Consider the following 15,098-nt stretch of genomic DNA (forward strand, 5'->3'; position numbering starts at 1 on the left):
TTTTATAGGTCAAATGTCCCACCATATAAAACACAATAACTACATATCTATATCTGTACAAAAAAAAAAGTCTAAATCTGATTTGAAATTTAAATTAAACTTAATATCCTTTAAAAGTTCTGTTTAACTGAAACAAACTATAATTTTTGGGACATTTTAATTCAACAACTTTCTGTGTTACCATTTTCCCCCCTAATGTCACAGCAGATATGGATAAAGAGAGTTTCCAGGTAAAAGCCTCTATTTGACAGCAATTCCTTTCAGATTAGGTCTTTCGAGATCGAAGATGACACTGGGAACTGGAGCATAATACTTCTGCGCGTCGACCGAGGAGAAGCCAGCTCTCTGTATGTTGGGTAGCACGTCACAGTTGAGGCGGCAGCCATCGAAGATGAATGACCATAACCACGAGAAAGCGTCCTGAAGTTTTCTTCGAAGCCAATGTTTCTTCAGGTCGAACTCAGCTATATGCTCCATGAAGTAGTACTTACCGCCCTGCAAGTGCAATGCAGATAATAAGTTACAGGCAGCTCTTGTTGAGACGATACACATGCTCTAAATATCTTTATGTATGCCTACAACATATTTGTCTTTATATGCACTCTGAAAAGTTATGCTACTTTCTGTAAAATATTTTATAATTTTCCTGACTAAGGCTTATCTTATGTTTATAATCTCTTTAAGACACTACTAATCAGTAATCCTCTTGGGTTTTTCCTAGCTCCTGTAAGCCAGCTAATGATTAAATAGTGAATAATTTGACTAACACCCGTGCCGGTAGATATTTGTCTTGTTTCCTAACGAATAAACCACCACCACCACCAAATTTTCGCCTTGCTGACACTAATATTCGTGTCTTTCATTTTAAAGAGGATAATTACCCTACAAGCTGACTGCTAAAACTATCCATCTTTAACAGACACCGTACACCCACCACCACCACTCTTATGTTGTAATTAACTCACGGGCGCCAGGACACGAAGGATCTCCCTGAGGACCTCGTCAATGTTGTCCACACTGCAGAGGACGAGAGTCATTACCACCACGTCCACACTGTTGTCACTGATCATTTCCATCTTGTCCCCTGAAGAGATGACAACTCATATCACTTACTCGCCGACATGATAATGATCCCAGACTTACCGAAATGTTCAATTTTCATTTCCAGTTTGTAAATATGTGTACTGAATGGTGGTAAGAGTCTCGTGATTAATGAACACAGGATGGAGCCGCCGCCATTCTTTAAACCGTATGACCCCCCGGGGTACAGCGACTCATAAAAAAAATCTTAAGTCCTGGACCGATGTTACAAAGCATATATTTCTACATCACTTTACTGCGTGTATCAAATACGTTTTAATAATTCTGGATTAACCTTTGTATACATGAAACTGAGACAAGGTTAGCAAGTATACATAGCTGCTGCAGCAGTTATGTTTGGTCTACCTGTTGTAACTATGATTCCTTCACTGTGAATGTTGGGGAACTTCTTCCTGTTAGCATCGAAGTAGGACTGGAAGTGTGGGTTTGGGTCCACCACCACTAGGTGGCTCCCGTCTGGGTAGTGAGGGAAGTTGACTCCTGTCGAATACACCATTGAGTCACAGACAGTTCACATTATAAAATAGTAAGAAAAAATTACTACTTCGATTCCTAGTCTGCTGAAAAATGTCTTGCTATCCCCTGTAGAAATAGCCTCGTTAATTATTTTACACCTGCATCTTTTTTTTTTTTTTTTTATCACCTAATTCGCACTTTGCGACATAGGTGCAACCTTAGGTAAACCTACACGAGGTTTTTCCACTGTCGACCACGGTAATCCCAAATTCCGCATGTATGTTACTATCACGAGTCAGTAAATAATTTATACTAATCTAATCAATAATTTGGAAAGAAATTTACAAAGTCTGTGCAATAATATGGTATCCTTGTGATACTTAAAATAAATTCAATGCCAGACTTATGAAAATAATTTATGGAAATCTTGATTCACAATTACGTACGTTTACAAACACCAGGAAACTATTGTAAATTATTTCGGCTTGGACCGACGCTACATGACGGCATTAAGATATGGGATTTAATAATTTTTACGTACCAGTTCCAACGCCAATTTCGAGGATCTTGATGACCTTTTGCTTACGAAGTTGCGGGTCCTGGGAGACGATGGTAGAGAGGCTGGCGAAGTGGTCCTTCTTCACCTCCTCCAGCTGCACGAATTCATCCTTAGTGCACAAATGCATCACATAGGAAAACCACCTGCAATATAGAGATTAGAGTATAGAGGGTTGAGATCATGAACTGACAAGGTTTCGCTAACATTTCGAGCATTACAATAACATTTAAAAGGGTTGAAATTTAATATATATATATATATATATATATATATATATATATATATATATATATATATATATATATATATATATATATATATATATATATATATATATATATATTATGGGGTCCACCTCTGGTGTAAATTGTGTGACCCATAGCCTCGGAGAAGTGGATAAAAAGGCTTCAAGGAAGAATATTTGGATTTCTTCCTGAAGCCGTTTGAATATTCCACTTCCCCTACCACCCCATCTTTCAGTATATATATTTTTTTTTTACCAATAGGAATATTTTATTACATAATATGGTACAGAAGATTTAAGAGATACATTGTTGATATAAAGGTGGCATATGAGGTACATGTTGTTACGTGTGTATCACCGATTATAAGGCGAAAATCTCATCCAGCTCATCAGAGCTGGGGCGTGTGCCCAAAATACAGCAGGCATTACCCCTTTGAACAGCCGCACTGAGCCGCTGGAACAGAAAACTAGCTGCCCTGGGATCCCTAGTTACCCTGATGAGTCTTTTTCCCAGCTCCTTAAGGAATTTAGATGCACTCTTTCCCCATGAGCCAAGGGTCTCTGAGCCTATGGGAACAAACATATAATGATGGGCAAGTTCTCCATATTTTCTAGACTTTTGGGACTCCCTGAAGCTGGCAGCTGCCCCTCCTTCCTCCTTGGTGTATTGGAGATAGGTATCAGCCAAGGTAGATGCACATGTATAGTCCCACACCACCTGCTTCCCATCTGTCCAGGCTTGAAGGGTGATACCATCTGGACGCTTCTGGCTGCCATCAGATCTGCATAGTTGGGGTGGCTCCCTTACTGCTGGGCATCCAGCTGTTGTGAGGTTCCTCTTGATAATGTTATTAACCTCCTCATGTCTTGCAATCTTTCCCTCGGATTTACGGCACACAAGACCATGGTACCCGAATCGGTCTGCTGCTTCACTGCCACAAATACACCTGTGTTCGGCGAGAATAGGGGAGGCAAGTCGAAGGGCAACACCGATGCGGATGGTCTGTGGGTCGAGGCGTGTGCCAAGGCTGGAGTTGGAAACAGCCAACAGAAAGTCCCCAGCATGAGGGGCTCTCACTGCCAGGAGGCGGGATCTATCCTTCCCTGACACACTCTGAAGCATTGTTGAGGCTATATTTTCCACTATTGGACCATCCCAGTGCGATTGTTTGTAGTTGTTGGGGGGAGCAGGTCTTGTTTCTGAGCCCGTTAGATTATCCCAGATCATTGCTCCGTCAATGAATTTTTGGTCCTGGACTCCAATCTTGTCCCTAAGATGTTCAGGGAGAATCGCTGCTACAAGCTCTCTGGATGCAATACACGAGGACAGAAAAGCAGGTAACGCAATCTGTGATGACTTGCGGACACCAATGCCTCCTAGTCTGACTGGAAGTGTAGCTTGGTTCCACTGCCCGTCTTCTAGAGTAAGGTTCAGTACTTTCGTAAAAATCTGCCTCAGAATACTGTCATATTCGTGCAGTATAGGGTTATTATATGAAGGTGCACATCTTAGGAAATATGTCAACCTGGGCAGACTCAAGCACTTTGTGAGAAGGTACAAGGCATCGTGGGTGTCCAGATTGCCTATTCGTTGTTCCATTCTCCTTAACTCTTCCAATTTCTTCCTGAGAATTGTGTCAATGGCATTGCTTCCCAGAGGTGCTCCTAGCAAGACACTATTTGTGGGGGCAATGACTGCTGCTCCTGGTAGTTTTGATCTCACTGCATTTATCACTTGTTGACTGACTGAGATGATTTCACATTTGGATGGATTCAGGACGAGACCCATTTCCTGTCCCCGTGTCATTACCTGTGTAAGGTCATGTAGGAGGGACTCCTTTGTACCTGCTAGTGTGCCATCATCTAGGAACCAGATGTTTAGCTCGCTGGTCAGTCTGACTGTGATTTCCCTAACTGCTATACAGAAGAGAAATGGTGCAAGAGGATCTCCTTGTTGGACACCCTCCGATGATGTGATTTCATGCTCTCCAAAGAGAAGCACTGATTCCTTGCTATACCCAGCTGAAACAAAAGGGAAGAGACCAGGGAAATGTTCTTGTACTGCTGCTAATACCACGTCTCTTTTCAGGAGATTGAACGCATTCTTGAAATCTAATTTTACCACTGCATTGTCCTCAGGCAGGTTGTTAATATACGCCCTTGTTGCATGAACCGCTGCATCATTTCCTTGAGAGACCCCAAAGCCAAGCTGGTTTGGTTGAAGCATCATGGCTGCCTGTGCACGAATACTTCGGACAGCAGCTTTGGATACGAGGCGGCGTAACGTGTTGCCTACTGCAATTGGCCGAATTCCTCCATCCTTCTTTTTAAGTGCACAAAGTGTTGCACCAAAAAAGAAAGGTCTAATTTCATCAGGAATCAGACCAGCCAAGGAATTGTTGACGAACCTTGTGATCTCTGAAAGCAGTGTCTCTGCAGAGAACACGACTCCAAGAGGTCTCAGGAATGATATTGTATATATAACTCGATAATAGCGTTATATATATAGGGTGAGCGCAGTTCCATTCGTATAGATCAAGTGCAGTTTTGTACATATTGAATGAAAACCGCATTAATTAATCAACTATTGAAGATTCAAATAAATATTGAAAAACTGCACACAATGCAACCATTGGAAATTTTATTGAAAAAATTGTAGTTCTGGGACTTTGGTTCACTCCAAATGTATGTTTGGAGTGACCAGGTCCCAGGACCGAAACGTATCCAATAAAATGTCCTAGTGTTTGCATTTTACATCTTTTTCCAACAACCTGCTACTATGACATACAAATTTTTATGTAACGAAAACAAACGTAGCGTAGCCACCAGCTGAAGCATCATATTTATCAAGGACCCAAATGGAAATAAATCAGTTTGAATGTTTGGGGCTATCCTAAGTAATTTACACATATGTTGCTACGTTTCATAATTGTACTTGTGTGTACTTGTACTAAATAAACTTACTTACCTCAAGGATATACTGCCCAAGTCATCACAGTGGTTCAATGGCCGCTACGCTTGCTATAATATTAGCTCTTGTGCTTAAGGATGATATTATATATAATATAATATATATATATATATATATATATATATATATATATATATATATATATATATATATATATATATATATATATATATATAGATATTTATGTCGTGCCGAATAGGCAGAACTTGCGATCTTGGCTTAAATAGCAACGTTCATCTTGCCATATAGGACAAGCGAAAATTTGTGTATGCAATAATTTCTCCAAAATCATTCTGAACCTAACGAAAAAAAATATATTTCACTCTGTCTGTTTAGTATTAAATTATTGTAAACAAATCTAAAATATATTTAGTTGGGTTAGGCTAAAATAAATTGTTCTTGTTATAATAAGGTTAGGTAAGTTTTCTTATATTCTTTTGATGTAAAATTATAAATTTTTACATTAACATTAAAAAAATATATCTTTAAACGTATAAGAGAAAATTTTAGAAAGAACTTAATTTTAAATGAGTTATTGCTAATTGGCCAGTTTTACATATTCGGCACGACATATATATATATATATACATATATATATATATATATATATATATATATATATATATATATATATATATATATATATATATATATATATATATATATCTCAGTAGTAGTACCAGTTCCTAGTAACCAGTTACCAGTGTACCAGTAGATGACTCACTACCAACCGTCTGTGTGAATCATTGACTGTATTCATATTGCTGCTGACCATAGCAGGATTTCAAACACCCTCGCACTGTAGACTCTTGTGAGTCAGTCAAGATAGGGAGCAGAGAGAGGCAGGTCGGCTGTTGGTGCCTTCCCATACTTCCTGTTATATATTATATGTACTACCAGCCTAAGTGAGTATTCTTACCCCTTCCACCTTTATTGAAACCCACATGACAAATGGTGGCACTGGTGTGGGCGTGGATTTAAGGGTATTTCAGAAGTTAGAAGACTGTTTGTGGGGAGCCAGCAGGTCAAAGGTGAACCATCCGCCACCTTCAGCTACTCGCTACCCTCACTCTTCTCCACCCTGTGTACTCCAGCCTGCAAGCCTGTTGCAGCCGTTTTTTCAAGCTTCCTGGCTTAGTTCGTGTGCTAATTGCTTCAATCTCCGAGGGGTTGACCCGGATTTTGCAATTAAGCCAGTCAGTAAGCCAGAATGTGGAAGTGAACGTTAGTCAGCCTACCATCCAGCCTGTCTCCTGTCATCCACCTGCTCCTTCATGCTGTGTGCATCGTTACACGTCTTCCAGTCAGCCATTCTCGTGGGTTAAGCCAGTCAGCCAACCCAGCTTCTAACCCAGCTGAGAGAGAGAAGTAAGCCACGCAAGTTCCTCTGAAGTATTGTCTCATATATCGCTTGTGCTTGGATGCTGGTAAGAGTGGTCTTCATCATCCCTGTGGCATTGTGATTTAGTTAAGCCACCTTGTGCGTGGTGAGAAGTGCGTGGCAGTGAGAGTGCACAGGGCCAGCTTGTTCTGCTGCCCTCCACCACCACCCACCACTATTCACCTCATCTACCTGTGGCTGTTTGCACCCTTGTACCGGGTCCTAGTACAGTTTTGGCTCACATAATTGGTCAAGAGATTGTAGCTGAGCACCAACGATAAAGCCAGTTATGTGAGTTCACCGAGAAAGCGCATTTCTTCCGACGACAGTGTGAGTGTAGGCGTCATCACCCGCAGGACAACCTTCCCCTCATCACTAGTCATCCCGTCTACTACTCCAGACTTCAGTGATAATTTTCTGTTTATAGACATTTTTCTTGCATTTAAAGATATTTGTGTGTGTGAGACATTTACAGTGAATTTCTTGTGTACTCTAAGCTTTGTGTTTTCAGTGTAGACTCAGTGTTTCTTTGACTCATTATTTTTGCAATATTTTTCAGTGTTATCGCTCATCTCTTGTGTTTCATTTTTATAATTTTTATCTGTGTTTTTTTTATGCTACTCCATGTCTTTAGTAAGTATTATTGTGTAGTGTACCAGTCAGTCACTCCATGTGAAGTAATTCATTCATTTTTTTTTATCTACGGCCACGTCTACGGCCCTGTGCTGTACATTCTACAAGATTGATGGACTGAACACATCGACTCCAGGTTGAGGGACTGATTACCTCATTCTCCTCCTCTCCTTATGCCTTCCTCTTTGTATTGGACTGATGAAACCACTGTGTGGCGAAACGTTTCCGGAATAAAGATTCCCATATGCTGCATAAGTGTCTCAATCTTCCACTTGTAAGTGTTGTGTGCCCCGCCACTTGTAAGTGTTACACTTCCAGTTTTGTTTCTTGTTTTATTTTTATTCATATTTTTCATATTTCTTTGAACAAATTCACTCTTAGTGTAATTTCAATTTCTTTTTAACGTAAAGTGTTTTCTTTACTCTGAGTAAATTGTTTTGTCTAATTTACAATTAAGAGTTAAAGTGTTCAATCAGTTTTTCTTCATATTTTTATTTTATTATTTAACCTGCATTTTCCCAGTGTAACTTTTATTACTGCATTGATTATTTCTGCGTCTTATTTTGTTGCACTTGTTCTGCAGTGAATTATTTTGTTGCACTTGTTCTGCAGTGAATTTTGTTGCACTTGTTCTGCAGTGAATTATTTTGTTGCACTTGTTCTGCAGTGAATTATTTTGTTACACTTGTTCTGCAGTGAATTATTTTGTTGCACTTGTTCTGCAGTGAATTATTTTGTTGCACTTGTTCTGCAGTGAATTATTTTCTTTTATTGATATTTTTATGCATTATTATTCTCAGTTCATTCTTGTTTGAGTCTTGTTTTTCATTTTATTATTTTTCCTCATGTTGTCTTTGTATTATATTTTAATTTTGTTTATTCATTCTTAGAAAATATTTAAATTTCCCAGTTATCTCTCATTGCATACAATTTAGTGATTTTATTTTATACTTTTTACATTGATTTACAGTTTTATTAATTAATTTCTTTAATAGCAAGAGTACAGACAGCTCATTTTGCATTTAATTCAGTGGGTCGGTGCTATTTCTACCGGGGAGACCTCATCCACTTCACTGGATCAATCTGTTCCACCAGTTGAGGAGAAAGACATAGCTCCCACTGACTTCCCAGATGAAGTCAAGTGTTTGTTGACTCTGTTGAACAAACGTCGTAAAGCCATTGCCTTACCAGGTGAGAAGATGGGTATAACGAACTTATTGTCCCATCGTATTCCACTTGAACCTGGTACTAGACCTATCTATATACCTGCGTACAGAATGCCTCATTCACAAGTTGCTGTCGCAGAAGAATTGATCAATCAAATGCTTGATGATGGAGTTATTGCACCTAGCAATTCACCTTGGAATGAGCCCTTGATCCTAATACCTAAGAAGGATGGTACTTGGCACCCAGTGATTGACTTTAGGAAGTTAAATGCGAAAACTATTCCAGATCGCTTTCCACTCCCTGTACTGGGTGATCTTTTACGTAACATCGGAGATAACAAAGTCTTTTCAACCCTGGATTTGTTACAAGGGTTTTGGCAAGTCCCTCTTCACGAGGACAGCCAAGAGCTAACTGCATTCTCCACTCCTACAGGTCATTATCACTTCCTCCGTATGGCGTTTGGATTACGATCCTCCCCTATCACGTTCTCAAGGCTCATGACTAATATCTTTAGAGGTCTCATAGGTAATGCACTTATGGTGTACTTAGATGACGTAATCGTCATGTCTAAAGACGTGGATACACACTTGAAAAGACTTGATGTAGTACTTGGTAAGCTTGAAGAAGCCAATTTAAAGATCAAACTGTCTAAATGTCAATTTTTCAGATTAGAAATTAAGTTTCTTGGTCACGTAGTCACTCCTAGAGGGGTTACGACTGACCAAAGTAAAGTAACTGCAGTACTAAATTTTCCAACTCCCAAAACTGCTGATGCCGTAAGATCCTTTGTGGGCTTAGCAGGCTTTTATAGATCTTTCATTGCCAATTTTTCTTCCATAGCTGCTCCTCTAACTGAGTTGCTTAAGAAAGATGCTCCTTTTGTTTGGACCTTCCGTCAAGGAAGAGCCTTCCAAATTTTAAAAGAAAAGCTAACATCTGCTCCAATTTTGAAATTTCCAGATTTTTCTAAGCCCTTCTATCTGACAACTGATGCTAGTTCTATTGGCATAGGTGCCGTACTAGCTCAGAAGACTGATGGCAAGTACAATGCAGTTGCATTTGCTAGCCGAGTCCTTACGAAGGCTGAACGTAAATATACAGTAACTGAGCAAGAAGCTTTAGCAATAGTATGGTCTTTAAAGCACTTCTGAGACATTAGTTATCAGTACTCTGTTCATGTCTTGACAGACCATGCTCCACTGATACCTTTATTCCAGAACAAACAACCTACTGGAAGGTTAGCCAGATGGACCTTGACTATCCAAGAGTTCAATCCCACCTTTGAACACTTACCTGGCAAGTCAAATGTAGTCGCAGATGCCTTATCGTGACATGTTAGTATAGTAACTGCAGACCCTCCATTTAGTGCTGAGGATGTAAAGAATGCTCAATGAACAGATCCCATGTGGTCTGGTGTGATTCGATTCCTGCTCCAGGAAGATCTTATTCTGACTGTGAAGCCACCAGCACCCATCAGTGACTTTGTCATGAACCAAGAATTACTGTATCGAGCAGCCGAGTTGGGTACTCCTAGCAGAAGAGTTTACCAGTTAGTAATTCCACAGTCACTAGTGAATGTAGCCTTACAGCTAGTTCACGATGTACCAGGTGTTGCGCACCCTGGTATGGATCGTTCAGTAAAACAAGCCAGATTGAAATACTTTTGGCCTCGTATGGCAACTGATATTTCTGAGTATGTTAAGAAATGTAGTGTCTGCATGCAACATAAAGGTAATGCTAATGGTCCTAATCCAATCCAAGTGTATCCAACCACTAGAGAACCTTGGGAAAGAGTTGCACTAGATTTGTTAACTAATTTCCAATGTTCCCTCCAAGGCAACAAACATCTATGTGTTATGGTAGACCATTTCACCAGATATTGTGAGTTAGTTCCTATTGCAGATAAGACTGCCGAGACAGTAGCTAAAGCGTTTAAAGAACGCATTATCTGCAGGCATACCACCCCTAAGTCCCTAGTAACAGATAATGGAGGTGAATTCTGTAATGAGATTCTTGAAAATTTGTGCACCTTGTACAAGATCTCTAAATCCACCATTGTTCCTCATCATCCTGCCAGCAATGGGTTAGTGGAACGTACCAATAAGAAAGTACTTGGTGTCTTGAGAGCCACTATCAATCCCAACAGTGAAACTTGGGATGAAGTTATACCTGATGTGCAATGTGCTATAAATTCTGCTTACAATGTTTCTATAGGTGACACTCCACATTATGCATTGTATGGTGTAGATAAACGTTTGCCTTATGAGTTGCTATATTCTAATCCGAAACCAAATTACAACCCTGATGATTTCATAGCAACTCGTACCAGCTTAGCTCAAAGTGTTTTTAGAAGAATCCGTGAAACACTTCATAAATCAACAGCAGAATTTACAAGAGTCGCAAACACTCGAGCAAAGCCATCCAAAATCAAAGTAGGTTCGAGAGTTATGCTGACTAACTTTAACAAAACGTCTGCAATGCCTAAGCTTGATCAAGTTTGTTGGTCCTTATCGAGTAGTTGAACATATCACTGGTAATAAGTTAAGGTTAGAAAAATTAGTACTGGTCAGTATAAAGAATCGCATTTAGATCATATGAAGTTAGTATGTGATGATAATGATGTTCCAACCCAGACTAATGTGACAGACTCTGACAATCCTCCTGATCCTGTACTCTCTTCCTCTGATACTCAGTCAGACGATCAACCTGAATGTCGTTATTCCCTACGTACACGACAGGTATTGAGAAATCCTCACGTATCATTTGTTACTTCCAATTCAGATTTGCCTCAAATACAGCATGAGTTAGCCAGTGCAACAGAGTTTGATCCTGCCAGAGATGACACCCATTCTGCATATGTCAATCTCACCCTAGCAGAGTTGGGGTTAAATGTAAATAACCTGTATAGATGAATAATTACAGTATCAACTTATCGGTATTCAAGAATTTTTATTAGTGTTCACGTTCTCTCCGAATTCTGAGAGTTAACAGTCTAGATTTGAGTGCACCGAATCTGCCTTTCTGTTAAACACTTCTTTCTTTGTATATATTCCTTCCTCAGAATCCGTAGATCACATGAATACAGATCGATCGATCAAATTTTTTTTATAACTTCTATTATGTAATCCCAATGTTGAGTCTCATTCGATGAGTTGTGCTATATTATACCTTGTATTGCATTACAGTTTCAGTTACGTAAGCTTCCATTCCAATATTCTACATATGTATGTTATAATGTTCAATTGTTGTGTACTTTGACATTGTATAGAATCAGCCCAAGCCGTATACCTGCCATCTCTAGTTTGTATTAGTTGTATGTCGGGATGACATACGTTAGCGTCACCGAGCTCTCAGTAGTAGTACCAGTTCCTAGTAACCAGTTACCAGTAACCAGTGTACCAGTAGATGACTCACTACCAACCGTCTGTGTGAATCATTGACTGTATTCATATTGCTGCTGACCATAGCAGGATTTCAAACACCCTCACACTGTAGACACTTGTGAGTCAGTCAAGATAGGGAGCAGAGAGAGGCAGGTCGGCTGTTGGTGCCTTCCAATACTTCCCGTTATATATTATACGTACTACCAGCCTACGTGAGTATTCTTACCCCTTCCACCTTTATCGAAACCCACATGACATATATATATATATATATATATATATATATATATATATATATATATATATATATATATATATATATATATATATATGACTCACGAAATCGTAATGACACGATTGCAAACAAACAATACCATGGGCGGGATTGAACCCACGGTCAGAGTCTCCAAATTCCAGATCGTCGCGTTAGCCACTGGACCAGCTAGCCACAATATTATACGTACTACCAGCCTACGTGAGTATTCTTACCCCTTCCACCTTTATCGAAACCCACATGACATATATATATATATATATATATATATATATATATATATATATATATATATATATATGACTCACGAAATCGTAATGACACGATTGCAAACAAACCATACCACGGGCGGGATTGAACCCGCGGTCAGAGTCTCAAAATTCCAGACCGTCGCGTTAGCCACTGGACCAGCTAGCCACAATAAGATTCGTTCAACTAGGTATATTTCTACACCCTATTTCTACACCTATGGTGTAGAAATATACCTAGTTGGACGAATCTTATTGTGGCTAGCGGGTCCAGTGGCTAACGCGATGGTCTGGAGTTTTGAGACTCTCTGACCGCGGGTTCAATCCCGCCCGTGGTATGGTTTATATATATATATATATATATATATATATATATATATATATATATATATATATATATATATATATATATATATATATATATATATATGCAAACTGATATGTGATTATAAGAGGATTATTAAATATCAGTTTTATAACAATGCTTGTTCATACCACTGATTAAAACGTTTATAAACCATTAGCCGTGTATAGACGAGACCTAGATGGACTGTTCGACACAAGCCTCTCCTAATTTGACCCTTCAAGGGGGGGGGGCTCCTTGACGCTGGATAGGGGCTCTTGATCTAGGTAACTGAATCTGCTCCAGTTCCCCGAATTGAACCTGAATACTTTCCATCCCCCCACAGGTTCTGTATAATCCTACGGGTTTAGAAGTCCCCCATGATTATAATAATTATAATCTCTTCATTTGAAAAATTGTAAGTAGCGTTAAAATACTGAAGCTACGTACTACAGTGGGAAATTGACTCGGTAAAACAAAGTTATAACTGCATAAGGAATGTTCTTTTCTCTCATGAGCTCCCAACTTGTGCTCAGTCTGAACCTACTCTCATTATTGGTGATTATAATGCAAGACACAAAAGCATTGGAAACTCTCAGTTTGGTAATCGTAATGGCAATCAACTGTTGTCACTCTTAAACAGTCATGATAATATCCAAATTGTAGGTGACCTTGAACCCACACATATCTATGGAGGTGTCCTTGATCTGTGCCTGGGCTTCAACATTACTTCTGCCAGCTGTGAGTCTTCCATTGTAACAGATATAGCGTCTGATCATTTCCCAAGGCTAACCTCTCTAGATATTGGTAATACTATTCTCCCTGGTGGGATATTCAAACGGAAACGTATTAATGTTTCGCCTGATCAACATGATGACTTTGTTGCACATGTGACTGGTATAATTCCTATGAGTGTACCTCTGTCGAGACTTTTAACAATGACCTTGTGAGCAGTATTCAGAACTTCTTAGAGCCGCCTCTGAAACCTCCTACTACTCTAAATCCAAATGACTTTCATAATAATCATAAGTCTTATAAAAACCATACCTGTTACAATGATTCTAAACTTCGAACATTGAAACGTACTGCTCGCAGACTAGGCCTAGCCTATAGAAACTATCGTACCCCTGAAATGCTGAGCCTCTTCCAAACTGCCCTTGCTGCTGCCAGAGAGCGTATGACAGAGCTGCGGCAAACAGACTGGGAACAATTTGTCAATGGTCTCAATGCTCACACCCCACTTAGCCGGGCATGGAGGGACATAAATAGAATTAAGGGTAACAGAACTGGGCAGATCGCGCACCCTCATCCCTTGCATAGGGCGAATTAGTCAGTGCTTGGGCTGCTACATCTAGCTATGACAGTCTTCCCAGTACCACACAGGCGAAATTAATGGACAAATACGATGCAAGGGAGAGACTTGTTTGCTTTATGCTCAGCAAGGCAGATGACTGCAACATTCCTTTCACTAATTATGAACTTGATGCAGCACTAATTAAGGGCAACTCCACGTCGCCTGGTGAGGATGGTATTATTTACAACATACTCAGATTGCTGTGTCGAGTACCAGGTAATCCTTTACTTGAATTATATAACATGAGTTATGTCACTGGGGAGCTCCCTAAATCATGGACCAATAGCCCCATTATTCCCATTCCGAAGCCCAATCAACAAAACTCATTTCGCCCAATATCCCTTACTAGCTGCTTGTGTAAAACATTCGAAAGGATGATTCTTAATCGTCTTATGCACAGAATTAAGGAATTCTTGTCACGCCGGTTGCATGGCTTCATGCATGGAAGGAGTGTACATCATTGCATTACCACCTTTCTCACTCTGCACACTGACAGCTCATACACTACGTTCCTTGACCTTAAATCCGCTTTTGATGTAGCCAACCGACATGTAATCATTAGTGAACTTGCCAGAATGGATGTTGGAGGATGGCTTCTCCGTTGGATTAAAGGTTACCTGTCCAACAGAAAGTCGTCTGTGTTGTTCCAGGGACATAGAAGTGTAACTAAAGATTTTGAATTAGGAACCCCACAGGGAGGTGTGCTTAGTCCCACCCTTTTCAACATTTTGATTAATGCCTTACTTAATGCTATGCCTAGTCAGCCCCATAATTATGTGATTAGTTTTGCTGATGACATAATGATTCACACCACCGGATTCTCCAACACCCAAAACATTCTTAATCATGTACTAGCCTCGTGTCAGGACCTGGGGATAAAACAAAGATACTCAACAGGCGTCCTCCTCGACAGAGAGGCACAGTTCGTCAGATCCAGTTGCATGATGGGTCTCTTCTAGAATATGTAAGCAGATACAGGTATCT

At 39.8% G+C, this 15,098-nt stretch overlaps 1 protein-coding gene across 1 annotated transcript in view; it reads right to left on the reverse strand.

Annotated features, from left to right (window-relative positions):
- Positions 1–140: 140 nt before the first annotated feature.
- The window catches only part of LOC128700361 (thiol S-methyltransferase TMT1A), an 18,944-nt gene continuing 3,986 nt past the window's right edge, over positions 141–15,098 (reverse strand). The window contains exons 2-5 of the mRNA XM_053793510.2: positions 2,099–2,259; positions 1,447–1,581; positions 966–1,084; positions 141–495 (exon numbers count right to left, since the gene is read on the reverse strand). Coding sequence (XP_053649485.2) covers positions 241–495; positions 966–1,084; positions 1,447–1,581; positions 2,099–2,259 — 670 coding nt within the window. The 3' untranslated portion in view covers positions 141–240. The remainder of the gene's footprint in view (positions 496–965; positions 1,085–1,446; positions 1,582–2,098; positions 2,260–15,098) is intronic.

Source organism: Cherax quadricarinatus, chromosome 71 (assembly GCF_038502225.1).
Source record: "Cherax quadricarinatus isolate ZL_2023a chromosome 71, ASM3850222v1, whole genome shotgun sequence".
Taxonomy (NCBI): domain Eukaryota; kingdom Metazoa; phylum Arthropoda; class Malacostraca; order Decapoda; family Parastacidae; genus Cherax; species Cherax quadricarinatus.